The sequence below is a fragment of the Colletotrichum fioriniae genome (assembly GCF_027942845.1).
Source record: "Colletotrichum fioriniae strain IMI 355084 chromosome Unknown scaffold_5, whole genome shotgun sequence".
NCBI lineage: Eukaryota > Fungi > Ascomycota > Sordariomycetes > Glomerellales > Glomerellaceae > Colletotrichum > Colletotrichum fioriniae.
Window position 1 is genome coordinate 2261666 of NW_027076841.1, and position 17255 is coordinate 2278920.

Consider the following 17255-nt stretch of genomic DNA (forward strand, 5'->3'; position numbering starts at 1 on the left):
TCGGAAAGAGCAAACATGCGCCAATTAGGTATTTGGTTGAGGAAACGCCAGCTAATGGCATTCGCTGGCGCTGCATTCTGATGCGCGCCTCTTGCAATAATTCCGCATACACATACCAAAAAGGAGCAGCGTGCTCGGAGATTTTGCTGTTACCATTGGACCCCCCAAAAATGCCAGATGGCAGACTACTGCTGGATGGATTCGGGACACATACTCTTCTCGTCCCAATCAAACAAAAATCTGGTTATAATACTGCTTCGTTTCGCCTGACGCCCAACCAGTCAAAAGAACGAATATTCGGTCGGGTCCACCGTCTGCTGCGGCCACCAGGCCACACAACTCGATCCCCCTCACAAGAGACGCGACCTTTTGCGCATGCCTCGAATCATCGAATCCCACAAATTCCTTCCGTATGCATGAAAGGGCTAACCCGGCCGCCTGCAACGCCTTAATATCCAAATGCCTAGATCCAAAGACCTGGCCCAATGCGAAATCTCATTCGCAATAGTCGACTCCACCGATCCACCCGATTTCACTCACGCCGCCTGTCATCGTAACGTCGATGTCGCTCGTGGCTTCGGTGTGCGTCATGTCTCCTTCTTGACGAGTCGTTTGACCCTCTGGATATCACCACCGGTTGATGCAACGGTCTTTTGAGGGGTTTGTCTGCTTCTTGGGCTCTAATGGCCGCTTGGCGCTCCCATATTTCCTTGGACTTCCTACAGATGTCGTCGATTTGCTCCTACACGCAGAGACAATGATCAGCAAATTCTGCGCGGTCGAGGAAGAGATGGGGGAAGAACTAAGCGGCAAGCTTACATCTGTCAAGCAAGGGCCTGGAGTGGTGATGAGAAATCCATCTTCTCCCTGTAGATGCTGTGAGAGGCGTCTCAGTCATCGTGAATGAGATATTCACACCTCATTTGTGTACGGCCTGACCGTTGCATCTGGCCCGAGATAATAGGGAAGCTCTTGAGTGATGATCTTCTTGTGAATATCCAACCGGGGAATCCAGTATCTGTTCATCTCTGTTGACGAAGGCATGGCAGATGCTTAGACATGGAAAATATGAGCTGTCTGCCCGAGCGCATTAGATGAGCAAGATGGCGCAAGTCGTTGTAAGATACTGGCGATCAGGAGGACGAAGAAGGTATTTATCTTCGCCAACAATCCGATGATTCGGGGGTGCCAATCCTCGTACGCTCCGACAGAGTCGATATTACGAGTTTCCAAGGCATATTATTGCACCAAGCAAGACAAAAGGAGCACTTTGTCTTGCCTTTTCGGCACAGCTCTTGTCGGTATCCTCACCGCTTCGGCTTCTCAGTCGTCAGAACCTGCCTCTACAATGCCTGCATGCAAGGACAGACGCCACATACGGCCTTTGCAATGTCGGTTCTCACAAGGGTGGGAACCCATCCATCTGGGTGTGTTCCACCTTACAGGTTGGGGGTGGTGAGCCTGCAGGAGATAGGCAAAGTGAGGCGGACGGCGGCAACCCCATGACGGTTCGCCTCACGCGCCCGCAACAATCCCGCCACCTGCAACCACGAATCACCATCGGAAGTCGCTATATGCGTCGGAACGAACTAAGTTGAGTCTTTCGATTCTCTTTCTATTGCGCGCCCTTTTTCGAATGAAGTCTCTGTCGGCTGTCATTCGCCAGTCACTTCTCGACAAGGGATCAATTCGCTGCGAGATCCAGTGACGGAACTAGGCTGCAGTTTCTGCAGGTCCATCTCATCGCCATCTTCGTTTCCGGACATGCTAAAATGGGACCTACCCTCGTGGCTTCCTAGCAAATTCAGCTTCCTCCATGGATGAACCCTGGTGGGTACGGTAAGGCGTCGGTGATTTCTGGCAGCCAAGCGGCGCAGATCATGTCGATCGCCGCTCGCGACTTCGAGGCGAGCATGCGGGGATGGCGAGCGTCTGCCAGTCATTGCTGACCGGGGTTTCTTATATATCTAGGATCTCGAGTTCTTCAACGATCCAGATGAACCCTGGACCCTTCCCTTTTCTGTTGGTCCCGGATTTTTGGAACACAAGGCTGCTGCGATCGTCGCCGTCAACACCGGATTTGTCGGCGCTGGAACTGCCGGTGAACAGTAATCACAAACAAGTCATCATTTCGACAATACAGCCCTCCATTTGCTATCAAGTGGTGTGCACGATGATATTCCAACCGAATCACATAGCTTCCGACCGTACCGATCGCAACACTACCCAGCATCATGGGTATCAAAAAAGCGTCAACAGGGAACTAGAGCGTCCTTCCAGCACTCGACGGCCGAATACGAGGCTTTCCGGCCGGGCATGGCATAAGCCCGAAGATCGTTATAAGTCGTCTCCCTGCCCGGGATGGTCGATCTCTGAATCCCACGAAGAGGGGTCGGCCATCAGCCGTAGTGTCAGACGCCTCTCCAATTTGACCATGCGCGAGCCTGGCGACAGGGCGAGGAGAGCTGGTGTTGGCTCTTCTCGATCATACGATAATGCGGGCAGCATAGCATTGCACACCGAACAATGCGACGTCGTGCCAAGGCCATACCGGGAGATCCACTCTGCAGTACCCAAATAGGTCGATGCGACCCTTTTCGACACTTCCCCACGGCGTTTTTCAAATTGAGGCTCGTCGCGCAGACTGAACAATTGGATGTGCGTGCCAAATAAGCACCAGGGTCTCGATGCATTGAGGCTGCAAAAGACTATCAGCCAAGGTTGAGCAGCGCTCAGAAGCACTTCTGACTGCGCAGACGTATCCGTCCAGCTCTGGGTTGGCAGTCCTATCATGGCCCTGGAGCTTGAGCTCCAAGAGCCATGCTTTCGCTCGCGCGACGTCAAGATTAACCCAAAGTCCGTGGGTTGGTTGAGCCGCAGGGTCCAACTTACAGGGGCTTGCCAGTCTTCGATTGTTGGTCTGTGACCTTTGGGTGCAAGCAGAGTGGTGCACCCCATTGAAACAACTAGTTTGCGAGATGCAATGGCTTCAATCCTCGTCGTTTCCTCAGTCTTTTTGCTACAGCCCTATTTTTCCAGATGCACGCACGAACACATGTCGTTTGCGGACCTAGGAGTGTCTAGACATGAAGCAAAGACGTCCTGGCGCAACTTGCGAAGTCGAATTGCACTAGTACCTGGAGGTCAAGGTGCTGACCAGAACTTCAGCGAGTATGTGACTGCTACAGTGAAAAACGACACATACATTCCAGTACTTATGTACCACTATCGCTACTAGTTAGTTTTTTGTCGCCGTGCAAAATTGCTGTAGGACAAGGTCGCAAACATCTTAAACATGCACATCTTGATATTCACCCACCGGCGTAAGTCGAACTCGAGGATCGCAGGCAGAAACCATCGCGATGCCTATATCAGTCGGATCACCAAATCAAGACTGCCAGCAAAAAGACATGCTGCAACTTAGGATTTCTCGTTAGACTCGAAGTTAGCCGTAATTTGTCCAGCTCTTACATGTGCTTCCAAACATGTGTGATCCTCTTGTGGCCAAAGGCCACAGGAGTGCTAGAGAGTCTCCTTGATCAGTAATCTCGTCACTCTGTAACCACCAACACGCAAGCCATGTGCAGCGCAGTCGATGAACTCGTTTCTCTAGTTCTAAGTCCAGCCGTCTTACACGGCGGCAGGCTGAAGCGGTACCGGTCACATCCGGTCACCGGGCCGGTGCCGCGACCCCACTTAACGCGATCGTCCAATCGGGCCGGGCTGCGACCCGGACGGAGTGGTGGGCCGTATCTTCACCCTCCAGACTCCTACCGACATGATGACATCGCGCGCCCTTGAGAGGTGGAGGCCACTTGCGTGTCGATAGCTTCATGTTCACAGAGGAAGACTGATTAGTAAACGATATTGTTCAAGGTGCAGGTAGAGACGGCCTGTGGAATCCGTTGGACAGATGTTAAAAGAGTGTTGCACTCCTGGTTTAGCAGATTATCGATTAAACACCGCCGATCAGATTTGACCCCGCACAATTACACCCAAAAGACAGAAACCTCATCAACAACAACAATACCAAAACCCATTTCACCATGGCCAGCCTCAAAGACTTCCGCGTCCTAACCTTTGACGTCTACGGCACCCTAATCGATTGGGAAACAGGCGCCCTGACAGCCCTCCAACCCCTCCTGGAAGCCAACAACCGCGCCGGAGATTTCACCCGCAAGCACCTCCTGGACACCTACCACGAATGCGAAGCCGCGCAGCAGGCTAAAACCCCAGACCTCCCCTACGCCCAGCTCCTCACCACAATACACCCACAAATCGCCGCCAAACTCGGCCTGGCATCTCCGTCGCCGTCCGCCGAAGCTTCAAAGGCCTTTGGCGACTCCGTCGGCTCCTGGCCCGCCTTCCCGGACACGGTCGACGCACTCCGCCGGCTGGGCAAGTACTACAAGCTCGTCGTGCTCTCCAACGTCGATCGGGACTCGTTTGCGCTCAGCAACTCGGGGCCGCTGGCGGGCGTGCCGTTTGATCTCATTGTCACGGCGCAGGATGTCGGGTCGTATAAGCCCGACCAGCGCAACTTTACGTATATGTTACGCGAAGTGAAGGAGAGGTTTGGGGTGGAGAAGGGGCAGGTGCTGCAGACGGCGCAGAGTCAGTTCCATGACCACCATCCGGCCAAGGAGGCCGGTATCAAGTCGTCTTGGATCGTGAGGCCTGGGGCGGTGATGGGGAATAGGGATCGCGAGGTGTTTGATTGGAAGTTTGATACGTTGGGGGAGATGGCTGATGCCCTTGAGAAGGAATTGGCTTGAAGAGGGATATATGTATCAATTACATGATAGGATGTTCTGTCCAGATACCCTGTTCGAGTACCACCCTACGTGAAGTGAGACTATCTACTACTTGGGTTTTGACATCTTGAAGTGTTGTGCCACTTTGAAGTTGTAACAACGTATGAAAGAGCAATGGGCTCCGTGAGCTCCAAGTATCATCTCACTCCTCAATCTAGCCGCAGTTTCTTGCCTGTCTCATTAGAAGCTATCAAAGTCTGTTGTGAAATACATATCCAGTATCTCAGCTGCTGCACTAACGTTTTTACTTTTCTCGTGCAAATCACTCAAAAATATGAGGAGAAACTTGCACGCCCAGCAGCAAAGTAAAAGATAAATATAAGATGCGAAAGAGACACATAGAGCAACTGCTGTCCCATTAAATGAGAAGGTTGGACGATGCTTACACTTATTATCTGAGAGTTATTCGTTCCAGTTTCCAGAGCCGAAAGCCGGTCCGGCCGAGACCGACCCCGCCAAGCCATCGGGTCCACTAGCCTATCTCCCACCGAAGCGGGGGGAACACGGGGGAATGCCAGGAGGGACTAAGAGAAACACCTCCTGGCTGGCAAAACATATCAATGAGATCGCTTCACGCTCAATTCAAGGCTCTGATATAGTGAGGATAAACCACAATCCAACCTTTGATTTTGCAAAAAGCCGCAATACTCAAAACCATGACGTCGGACCTGCTTGCCGGCTTCCCGGCAAACGCACCGCTCAAACCCAAGACCAAACTTCGATTTGCAGATGTAAGTGCATGAAACGCCTCCAACCCTCATCACGAATTATATGCGATCATTGTCTTACATCGAAACCTCACGCCAAACTCTGACCCACCCGAAATAGGTCGCAGTAACAGCAACATCAAAAGATTTCGCCGGCTTCTACAGGGGCAAACAATACCACCAACCAGACTTTGATGCCGTCCTCGACCGCGCTTCGGCCGCGGGCGTCGATAAGGTGATGCTCACGGGCATGTCTCTCAGCGACGCGGCCACGAACCTCTCTATCGCCAGATCGCGGCCGGCGGGGACGTGTTTCATAACGATTGGTATCCATCCGTATCACGCCGCGGAGCCCGATGCCGAGGAAGACGGCGGCGAGGATGGCCATTTCAAAAAGTTGGCCGAGATCGTTCGCGACGCGTTGGGGGGTTCCGCAGCCGATGGTAGTTCTTCATCGCCGTTGGCTGCGTTTGGCGAGTTGGGGCTTGACTATGACCGCCTGAACCACGCGTCCAAGGAAGCGCAGATTCGTACTTTTAAGCGGCAATTGGACCTATTTGTGGAGGAAAAGCTGGAATTGCCCCTATTTCTTCACTGTCGCGCTGCGTACGATGACTTCGTGGAGATCATCAAGCCCTACCTCCCCAACCTCCCCCGCCGCGGGCTGGTACACTCCTTTGTGGGCACCTCGGCTCAGATGAAAACTCTGGTGGAGCTCGGCTTCGACGTCAGCGTCAACGGTTTCAGCTTTCAGGATAGGGAAAGCCTGGAGATGGTGCGCGATATCCCGTTGGAGAACTTGCAAATCGAGACGGATGCGCCGTGGGGTGAGATACCGACGGGTTCGGAGGTGGCGAGGAGGTATCTTGGTAACGCATCGGCTTTGCCGCAGGGCAAGAAGAAGGACAAATTCGAGATGGGACTCATGGTGAAGGGGAGGAATGAGAGTTGTACTATGGACAGGGTGGCTTTTGTCGTGGCTGGGTTGAAAGGGCTTAGTGTGGATGAGGTTGCTGATGCGGCTTGGGGAAATAGTGTCAAGATGTTTGGGTTTGGCGAAAGCTAACACAAGATGAAGCGAAAGAAAGATTGAACCTTTATTGATCACAATTTGGTGCGTAATACCAGTCTAACGGAAGTATCTCGATCGTGAAGGGGGTTCTCCTGTTCATTCTTCTATCAAAGTGTCTTTTCTATCATGCTAATCCCCTCCTTCTCAAGGATCTTGCGAATGGGATCACATATCCCTGAAGTGTATGGCGCCAACACCCCAGGCATATTCAAAGCAGGTTCACTGTCAAGCAGGAGCTGCGTAGCAATGCCGCAGGTCACACCAACGGTCCTGGCCATGGCAGAATACCCACCAGGTTCTCCAAAAAGCTCAAGTGTCGATGTGATTGTTTCCTGTATGCGCTGGTTAGTATCGAACGCAACGTTGACTCGATTGCAAGGGGGCCTGTGGCGTGCATGCTTACTCGACTGCTCTCTTTCCACTCGACAACGAACTTGTGCTGAAGCATGACCAGATCTCTCTCGCCAGGCTGATAGCTCATGAGTCTTTCGAGCTCCGCACACAGTGTGTCTAAGAGATTGCCGCGGAGAGTTGCCGGTTTGTCAGAAAAGAGTCCGATCCACCGCATGCCGTCAATGATTCTGTTCCTCTCAGTAATGTCCGGGAACTCGCAAATCTCGTCAATGCGCGTGACCAGACACCTTTTTGACACATCAGTATTTCATTCCGAAATAGTAGCATGTATGCTTGGATAACTTACTGTTCGTCAGTCCCCGCAGCACCAATCGCCCGTCCGAAAACCTCCCGCAACACCAAATCATCGTTACCCTTGTCCAGCCATCCCAGTGGCTGCGTGCTCAACAATCCAAGCTTCATCAACGCCGCCACGAAAGCCGGGTTCCCTTCATACCGCAGCGACCCGCGCACAACCGTCTCTGCTTCAGGAATTCTGTAGAACTCCCGAAAGGGGACGGAGTTCCGGTTAGGGTACGCCAGAAAAGAGTATCCGTCCATCACATGGTACGGCTTGGCCTGCTTCATGAGATCTTCGCGGGAAACATCAACGATCTGACCATTCTGGAGGTAGGATGCCGGGTTGAGCTGCGCAAGGAGCGAGCCTCGGGGCGACCAGGAGAACTTGAAGCGCAGGGGGTTGTTGGAGCACTCTAGAGCCGGGAGGCCGCCGGCGTAGGAATGGAATTCCTTGATCTGCCGTTTCCAGACATCAGTCTTGTAAGCAGTGGTGAGTGGGTAAGGGGTTGATCGCTTGTACCCTTCCTCCCTTGCTGTGAACTTCATCAATGATGCGGATAGCGTAGAGGTGGTCAATACCTAAGGATCCATGGATTAGCTCAACAATACATGTACGCATAACCGGAGGGAATTAATATTACCAGGATCGAGGCCAACTTCATTCAATACGGTGATGCCAGCAGCCTTCACTTCAGGCTCCAGTTCCCTCATCGCCGGAGACACGTAGCTCGTGGTCACGACATGAGTTTTCCCCCGTATGCCAGCTTCGACTACTGTCTGGTGATGAATGAATGGGACAAGTGAAATTACCAGGTCATGAGATGCCACAAAGCTATCTAGATCTGGAGATCCCACATCCAGAGAAATAGCGTTGGCTCGAGGGTGATTCGAGGCCAAAGCTTCGGCTGTCGAAAGCGTTCGGCAAGCTAATCAGGAGTGTTAGTTACCTCTGGTATCGATTTTGAATGAAAGTAAAACGGGATACCTATTGTCAACTTGTTCTTCTCATTGCGAAGCAGATATTCGACACATGGCTTGGCTACCAGGCCGCTTCCCAGGATGAGAATCTTCTTTTCAGACATTCTAGAAGCTCAATTCCCAATTCGTAAAGAAACAAAAGTAGTTGTGTAATCAAATCTTTTTTTAAGCTATTCCACTTAGTGGATGAGGAGGAGATGAACTGTTCACATCGCCGTTCTTATAAGCTTGGCCCCTCGGCCACTTTAACGTGTATCCGTCATCGCTCTTCACTTGAACTACAATGTTAAACTTGAGTCATCCGGCGAGGGATTTGATAAGCCTCTTGTCATAAGAAGCTCCAATATTGTGACATTTGTGTCTTGAAATGCGCAATCTGAATTTTTTGCAATCGGATCTGTCGGCTTCCAATAGGTAGGTCGCGCAGCCAGTCTCATCGGCCGATCGGCCGACCGGGTTGCCCACAGTTATGCGATGCCGCTATCACACTTCGCGTCGCAAACTGCAGAAATTGTTGAGTGTAAACAAGAAGACTCGGTCGCAGCGAGGGACCTTAAGGTTGACAATCGGACACCTTCCTGAGTTAACTTGAACTTGGGGTAGTGACTTCATTAGGCAACGAAATCGAGCAAGAATAACCCCATCTGAGATGTTCAGCATTCTGAACTCATGCCCAAGGGAGTTTCAGTCTGATATCACATGCTACTAATCATCGAGTAAGGAAAAACAAAGATTTGCCATGAATTAAAGCGTTCGTCTACATCTTGTTACATTTAAATTATTCATACGTCTTTCGCGATGCGCGATGATCAACTGAGCAAAAGCAAAATCCAGTTCATAACAACTGAGTCCCTCAGCAACTCAAAATATTAAGCGCGCTGGTTGTACTATGCCCAAGGTCATATGGCGAACCCGACTGTAAGATTTCTGGTATTCGCGTAAACCCTATCCAAGCTCAACTGGTGGTGGTGACCGAGAAACGTTCCCGTCTCCAGGTGCCTCTTGCACAGGAGGCGAATGGTATTTGGCGTCCATAGTTATCTTTGGAGAAACATAAATGTCTCCCTGATCAGTTCCTTGATCACCTCTTTTCACTCGGTATCTCCTCCTCGCCAGTAGAAGTCCTGCACAGACGGATAAGCCTACCCCTAAAATAGCCCCGATGACGATGCCGGCTATGGCGCCTGCTCCGAGACCTTCGGTGCCAGAACTGGGCGCTGCAGTACCACTTACTGCCGTTGCTGAAGAGCTCTCTGATGAAGTTGTACTTGCTAGATCGCGAGTTGGCGAAGGAGCGAAGAGCGTTGAGGTTGAAGTGGACCCAGATTCACTCCCATCAGGTAGTGCAATGAAGAATCTTGAAGATTGAGCCGAAGTGCTCGTCGAGCCGTCAACAAAAAGCCCGAGAAAATAGTAAGTATCGCTCGGTGGGTCGGTCTTCGAAAAGGCATAAAAGTCTACTGTCCAAGTGAAGGACTTGGACGAGATGCCCTCTAAGGATGGATTTCAATTAGCCTTCAATGCCAAAAGCCAAGCAAACCAAATTAAAGCAGACTGACTTCCTAACGTGACTGAGTCGTCGTTCTGGTTTGTCCACAGGAGCAAGTTAAGCTTGTCAGCATCCGTCGTCCAATTGAAGACGACATTCTGGCCTGATTCGAACGTGGGGCCTTGAAGACCGGCCGGTTTCACGGGGTATGTGAATTTGGTGTTCGTGTTGTCAGCGGCGAAAGAATTGCGTGTCAAGCTAAACACGAAAAGTAATGGAAAGATCTTCATCTTGCCGATGTCCAAGGTCTTCGAGCACGATGCCGAAACTCGAGGTAAGGGAGTAGGACGGCAATGGTCGCCGGCGCCCAGTACTTATGGATTTGGGTTGCTTCCTGTGCGCTCTTCCTCAATCTTCGACATCAGGCTGTGACAGAATTCTTGCATGGGGGCGCACTATCAGGAAGACGTGCAGTCACCCCCTCTTTCGTCAGGGTTTGCAGCGCCTTGCTGCGGTCCAGATCAGCATAAAGTAGGGACATGCTTTGCATGTGCGACTTGAAAATTGATTTACCTCAGCGCCTGGCTTTCATACAGCCTCGCTTCACCAACGGGTCACCACAGTTGACGGCACACAAGACACGGTTTGGGGTGGCTACACCGTTGCAATTTGTCATTGTTAGTGTATATTAACGCGATGTTGAAGTTCCACTGCAAATGAGACTGTCGTGCCGGTAATACTTATCGGGGAAGACTGGAGACGGCCATGCCATGCCGACTGAGAGTCTGCAGTGGCAGTGTTCTTCTTGATAGCTCTTCCCAACTCAATAAGTCAATCAGGCTGGCAACTAGGCGTCTATCGGCTGTTTGAACGTGGAATTCTCTTGTATGCAAGCGATCCTTTCGATTCCAAGTGTATTTGGGAGGCGGAGCCTGGAAAGAAGTAATGTAGCATGGTAAAAGTAGAACGAGAAGGAAGTGGCGCGTCTTGTGTGCAACCTTGAGTAAGACCAGGGGACAGATCCTACGGGGAATGAGGAGATAAGTGCGAGAGCGTGGGCAAGTAAGAAAGTCTTCTAGGAGCACCAATAGCCGAGCTTGAACGAATTGAATCGCATTGATATGACAGCCTGTTGATCAAAAAGACCTCGCGTCGGAGGTTTCTATGATGCCGATGATAAGCCAGTAAGCGGCACGTACAATCGTCGAAAGGTGTTGGTAGAGAGATGTAAGCAGATCCGCTCCGCCACATCACCTTTAAGAGGACTGAAGCTGGCATGATCTTTTCATTGAATCGGAAATATTGTGTGTATCACAAAGCTATCTGGGTACGCTAGAACAAGAGTTTCCTTGAGTTATCATTGATCAGCTGTCTTCTCAGTCGATACCGATTTGAGTCCCCCTCATAGCATGCTTTGAGTTCTTAAACTGGGTATTTTGCAAAGAGCTTATATAGATTGGTAATTATCATTGCGCTTCAATACTCTCAACTCAAACGTCTGCCGATATAGGCCCATATACTACACAACAGAGCATTGAAGCTGCAGTCAGCCCCTCCAGCCCGGCAATAATCTACTTGTGAGTGCTACGCAGACCGCGCGGGCTTGCGAAAAGTGCGGCGATGAGAGCGATTCCGGCAAACGTAGTAGAGGCGGCGAAGGCATACTGGATACCCTCATAGTAGACATGACGAGCGGGTAAGCGCACCTCTACCGGGAGGGTCTTGAGGGCTGTTACGGAATGCCGAATCTCATCGATGAGCTGAGTCGAGAAGGGCTTCTGTCAGCAACGGGTTCATGTGCACTCGTAAAGACGATACTAGTAGATACGGGAAGGAAAACTTACTCTCGACTTGTCGGGAATGACGCCGAGGGCTTCAGGTAGCCGTACACTGAGCGTTGTCTGCACGATGGCAGAAGTTATCGCCACGCCCCAGACTGTGCCTAGAGAGCGAACGAGATACACTGTCGAAGCTGAAACGGCGTGATCTATGGCGATTATTATATGGTGTCAGTTGAATATTTGGCTCACGCCACGATTGCCTAATTCGTTGGAGATAGCATAACTTACCCGCGTGGTCAAAGGAAGCCAGAGTCGTGAAGAGAATTGCTGGGTAGATGATACCCTGTCCCAGATTCGCTGGAAATATGTAGACGAGATACTTCCACTGCGAGTCTTGAAATTGAAGGGCCGTGACAAGGGAATTGCCAAACAGCATCAAGAATGCGCCGGCGCGGACGAGCCAGATGAGCTTGCCCCAGCGAGACATGACGATGCCCGCGAACAGACCGCCGAGCGGCGTGGCAAGTGATGGAATCGCCAATCTCGCGCCGGCTTTGGTCGCCGAGTCGAGCAACACTACCTGGAAGAAGAGCGGAAGCATGAAAAGGTACTATAGTTGCAGTCATATTAGCAATCATAGAGCCAAAGTGTCGAGCAGTTGACGGCTTGTCCGGGCGATCTACATACTGCATACGCTGCCAGTCCCGCGCAAACGTTAGAAATCTGCGTGAGAATGGGCAATTTTCCCCGGAGCATCCTCAACGGAATAACAGGAATAGCCTTTGTCCGCGCCTCGACGAGGACAAACAACGCCAGCAAAAGCACGCTGCCCACAAGCGTGCCGATGACGACGGGACTGCCCCACGGCAGCTCGTTGCCGCCCAAGCTCAGGCCGACGAGTTGCACGGAGATGGCCACCACGAGGAGGAGCGCTCCAGAAACGTCGACCCTCGACCAGATGGCCCTCCAGTCATTGGTGTCAATGTCGAACCCGCCCTCGGGATTCTTAATCACCAGGGCCCCCAGAGCGAGCGCCATGATGGAGACGGGCACCTGTAGCAAGAAGCACCAGCGCCAGCCGATATGGTCGGCGATGGAGCCACCGAAGGAAGCACCGGCCACGGCGCCGAAGCCGAACATGCCGTTCTGAAGGGCCTGGTACATGCCCCTCTTGCGAAAGGGAATCATGTCCGAGTTGACAATCGTGGCTATTTTCTTGTGATCAGTTTCCCTTCAACGCATCATGACGAGGATTTGAGCAATTAGACCGGCAAACTCACCCATCGTCATCAGACCGCCCCCTCCAAACCCAGTCAGAGCGCGCATACAGTTGAGAAGCACCACATCGCCCGCCAGCCCGCAGCCAAGACACCCCAACCCAAACGTAACGCTGCTCACAAAGAAACACACCCTCCGCCCAAAAATGTCAGAGAACCGCCCGTACAGCGGCTGGAACGCGGTGCTGGTGACGAGGTACGACGTCGTCAGCCAGCTCGCCGTGTTCGCGGCGTCAAACTCGGAGCTGATGACGGCGTATGTCGCCGCCGTGATGGTCCCGTCGAAGCCGTAGAGGAAGACATTGGCCATGATGGCCAGCTCGATCCAAAGAAACCCTCGTGGCGGCTTCCATGACTCGCCGGCCTCGATTGCGGCGGCTGGGTCGCGGAGGAGGGGTTGGTCTTCGCGGGGGGCGGCCGCGGCGGTGGTGATTTCCGAGTCCGGGTCGGAGTAGTACGGGGGCGGCGGTGATGCCGGGTTCGGAGTGTTGGCTCGTGCTCTGCCGACTTCATCGTCTGTGAAGCGGGGCCGAGAATGCGGGCTGCTCATGGTTTGTGCCGGTTGGTTGATTTCGATGGAACTTTGTTAGCAAGGTTTGTTGGAATGCTGCTTTGGTCGATTCGCAGCGTAACCGGGATTGGATGGAATGGTTCCGGGAACATGAAACCATGTGATTGACTAAGGTATGGGTGATGAGTAGTATAACTGGCGGGAGCGGGAAATCTCAAGCAAAGAGCAAGAGAGAAAGTCTAGAAAGTAGCATACACCAGGTGCACTTCAATTGCTGATAGTGGTCTGCAGTACCAGGGTATGTCGGGATGACGGCAAGCGGGAATTCGCCATGGAGAAATTTCTGCAGTTTCATGACTCCCCGCCGATGGAGAACCGGCGTGCAAGGTCCGGATAATGTCCGTCGCGCGCATCCTGTCAGTGGGGGCTACCGGGTGCCGGGTCGGATCGACCAACGTCAACGATTTTCCTGCCCTGGAGTTGATAGTGGATGAACGTATTGCGCCATCGGCATGCAAAGCACGCAAGCAAGCCTGGCGCTTGTCGTTCTTTATGAGCTTTTGGTTCCAGTTACATCTCATCCAGCAATAACAAGGACCCGGCTGTCTCTACCAGCGGAGGCCTGCAGCCAGCTCTGAACGACCGAAGACGTCTATCGCCGGCAACATCGCTTGATGAGTCTTTAGGGGATTACACACTGCCTACCTTGAGCAAGAGTTAAAGCCATTCATAGAAATGCCAATCCAGAGAAATATTAGTTCAAAAATCTTCTTTGACGCTGACGAAGTGCCTCGCTTTTTCATCACGGCCATGAGGCCAGAGGGTAGGATTTACAAGGCTTGCCGAATGAACCATACAGAACACCAAGGTCCACGGAATCTCGTCACCTAAGGAACTGTGTGTCGACCTTCTCAACACCAATGACTAGACAGCACTGAGAACATTTCATCTCTCCCGGACGACAGCAACCTCTCTTAGTAGTTGTAGCTCCAAACCCGAGAAAGACCACGAAAAAAGACACATGGACTGTTACAGCCTTCCTAAGGGATCGTTTGCCAGCAGGAAAAGCCCCCTTAGTCCACAACCAAGAGACACCATATTGCAGGGCGATCCTCGCCGCGGAGGGAAGTGAAGAAGTTGCGTTTGTTGACAGAGCTGAAGAAAGCGCGGCATTGCAACTCTTCAGATTCTTTTCAAACGAAGTAGTACGAACCACACAATAACCGACGTTGGCTTGTCAGGAGGGTCCGAGGAACTTCTCCTGTAGCACCGCGGGAAGATACGTCTCAAACCCGAACCCACGAAGAGCCATTTTGTCGCCTCGAAACCAGATCAATGCTGGTTCCGCCCACAGCAGCTAACACGCTCGTAACGAGACATTCGTCAATTAATCCGCCGGTCCATTCTCGCCGCGGACAAACACCCTCAAAAGCCTGCCCGCAAATCCCGCGTGTCTGGGATGCTCATTCCATCGGTCCCACTGAACTGGGTAGAAATGCTGGAAAGCAAGCCAACCTAGAAAGTTCTCAAGAAAATAGTCCAGTTCTCGAAAGAACGAATTCCGACCTCGCACTGCGGATAAGTCGAGGCCGATGGTTTCTAGCCGAAACTTCCGCATTTGATGGGCATTGGCATGCGTGGTGTTGAAAGCTAGCTCTGCGTTGAGTCCTGAGAGCCTCAGAGCCCGAAAAAGTGGACCGTGCACCAGACTCGCGGAAATCTCGCTTACATAACCCTGACCCACGTCACCTGACAAATAAAATCGCAGCCGCCGCAGAAATTTTTCCATCTTGGCCATCACCAAAAAACCAACAAATGCTGTCACCTCTAGAGGATCAGACGCGCGAACAGAGGAAACGATTCAACGAACCAACAAGCAAGTCTTATGCTGGCTACTTGTGAACTCAACGATTGAAAGTCATCTGTAGACGCCGTCTGATCTTCCAGCATCAGTCAAGGTATGTGAACTTTTCTGCTTCTCGGTCTTCATACGCACTTTTCCCCCTCGTCTTAAAGATGATTTGGATTAATCTCCATTTGTATTTGATATCTTATTAAATGATTTTTATTCACACTGAAAATTCTGAAACGACACTATTTGTTACCTCTCTGTTTGCACAGTTTCGAAGGCATTCAGTCGGCTAACAAGACGAATAGGTTTACATTGCAATTATACACCTCCGGGTTGAGGCTTTGAGTGTTGGATTCGCTGGATATTTTGACATCATATTCATAGTTGATTAGCATGCAAATACATCTTTTTGTTTTTCATCATGTCGATTCTGTTCCACGCGTGATGACCTGGTTTGATGCTCGTGGCAAAATGTTACATGGACCTTAGTTACGTAAATCGCTGTTGGCAAAGTCCCCATTCAACTGCTGCCACTGAGACGTCGGTGATCCCCGGGGGGCGCGGCAATGCAGGCCGTGAAGCCCCCATCTCCGATGGAATGCCTCCGGGCCAATGGTTAACCTGCCACGATGACAAGCCGCAACGAGACGCGGGCAGGCGGGCACTCGCGCGGCTCTGCGCCTCCAGCAAGCTCCAGCCTTCGGGGCTTGGGAGGCCTCGGGATCTCTGGAAACTCCGTACTTCGTAGGGACAACGACGGTGAGCGAGCAGTTCGTCGCCGCACCCGTGGGCGGTGCAGATGGGCCACTGGGAGGAGGGGGGTTTTCCTGCAGGTCATGGTCAAGTGCCGGTTTAGCCTGGTTGGAAGGGACCCAACGTCGATGAGGTTTCCCAATGGCACACTGGCCTTGGAAGAACACCTTAATGCAGCAAATTAAGGAAGCATTTCCTGGAAGCAGATCCGGGGGAAACTAATCAGTTGCCCTTCTAGAGTCCCAGCAGTGTTTACAGAGTCAAAGAAAGTTGGAACTTGGCAGTGGGCGGCATGTCGTGGCAGACAAGCAGGGCCCATCCCAACAAGCCGATTTCTTTTTCCCGCGAAACAATTGTTCAAATGATGACAGAGTCGGCGATGGAGTTTCGGACTCTCTGGTGACTTGTAAGGTAGCGACTAAAGAGTGTCTTGGGCAACCTCGTCTCCATCGACCACGGGGCCAGACCAGGGCCAATGTGGGGGGATTTCTCGCTGAGAGTATTTCTTCGCGCTTCCCGAGAGGTTCCAGCCTCCAGAATATGGCCTAGCAGCACATAGTGCAGGGGAACGATGGGATTGGGCGCAACTGTAAATGCCTACCTGTGCCATGACGACACCAGGCTGCGATGAGGCGGGGCAGAAGCTTCCAGGGTTCGAATTGTGAGTGATGGACGCGGTGCGATGCATCTTTGAAGTCTGCCGCCACGGACGCCGTCTGATCTGTCAAGAATGTCAAGAATGCTAGCTTGGCCTCTCCCGAGGGTTAAAACAATACCTTAACTCATAGCCTCCGCGCGGATGGTTGAGCGACGACTCGTTTGTCTGTTTCCGCGCGAGCTGCACAAACCCGGCTCAAACCGCCCCGGGGGCTTCGCGCGCTCTCTCACTCTTCACCTTCTCCTGGACTGTCTTCTCCTCCTGAAATGTGTCCGCGGGGTATCTTTGTCTTCTCGAAAGCTGACCAGCTGTCCCGGGTGACAAGGATGGGGGGCGGATGACAAGGCCGCCCGGGGATGTTACGGCCTGTCATTGTACTGAGCCACCCACCCTCTCAGCTTCGGATGGCGTGCCGCACCAAATCTGCCTGGTCACAAGGCTGCCTTGCACCGTGATCCCTAGGTTTTTTTGGTACTCCTATGTTTTTGTTGGGGAGGAGTGCTGTTCTCACTGATGTTGGAAGGACTTGTCGCATGTCTCGTTTGTAGTCAGTAGACTGGCGACTGACGAACATCTGGTGCTTCTTTCGTGGGGTTGGCTTCGGAGTCACAGTGGCCAGTGTAAATGACGTAAGAGCGTTGATAGATATCGCTAGCCCCTCGGTAAGCTT

The 17255-nt window shown here is 52.1% G+C and overlaps 5 protein-coding genes across 5 annotated transcripts; 2 read left to right on the top strand and 3 right to left on the bottom strand.

Moving 5' to 3' along the window:
- Positions 1 to 532: 532 nt before the first annotated feature.
- Positions 533 to 1044, bottom strand: N0V96_005253 (uncharacterized protein; the record flags this gene model as incomplete). The annotated part of the gene is made up of 3 exons (XM_065757345.1): positions 533 to 742; positions 820 to 867; positions 919 to 1044. 3 exons carry the CDS (start codon positions 1042 to 1044, stop codon positions 533 to 535), a joined length of 384 nt encoding a protein of 127 aa, XP_065614114.1.
- A 3002-nt stretch (positions 1045 to 4046) lies between these two features.
- On the top strand, positions 4047 to 4775 carry N0V96_005254 (uncharacterized protein; the record flags this gene model as incomplete). Its single annotated transcript, XM_053197591.2, has 1 exon — positions 4047 to 4775. The coding sequence occupies one exon, from the start codon at positions 4047 to 4049 to the stop codon at positions 4773 to 4775; it is 729 nt and encodes a 242-aa protein (XP_053044962.1).
- A 695-nt stretch (positions 4776 to 5470) lies between these two features.
- N0V96_005255 (uncharacterized protein) lies at positions 5471 to 6587 on the top strand (the record flags this gene model as incomplete). The annotated part of the gene is made up of 2 exons (XM_053197590.2): positions 5471 to 5545; positions 5643 to 6587. The coding sequence occupies 2 exons, from the start codon at positions 5471 to 5473 to the stop codon at positions 6585 to 6587; spliced, it is 1020 nt and encodes a 339-aa protein (XP_053044961.2).
- Positions 6588 to 6849: 262 nt separating this feature from the next.
- N0V96_005256 (uncharacterized protein) lies at positions 6850 to 7832 on the bottom strand (the record flags this gene model as incomplete). Its single annotated transcript, XM_065757346.1, has 2 exons — positions 6850 to 7234; positions 7294 to 7832. 2 exons carry the CDS (start codon positions 7830 to 7832, stop codon positions 6850 to 6852), a joined length of 924 nt encoding a protein of 307 aa, XP_065614115.1.
- A 3492-nt stretch (positions 7833 to 11324) lies between these two features.
- On the bottom strand, positions 11325 to 13361 carry N0V96_005257 (uncharacterized protein; the record flags this gene model as incomplete). The annotated part of the gene is made up of 5 exons (XM_065757347.1): positions 11325 to 11513; positions 11598 to 11740; positions 11823 to 12144; positions 12222 to 12742; positions 12815 to 13361. The coding sequence occupies 5 exons, from the start codon at positions 13359 to 13361 to the stop codon at positions 11325 to 11327; spliced, it is 1722 nt and encodes a 573-aa protein (XP_065614116.1).
- Between the last annotated feature and the right edge of the window lie 3894 nt (positions 13362 to 17255).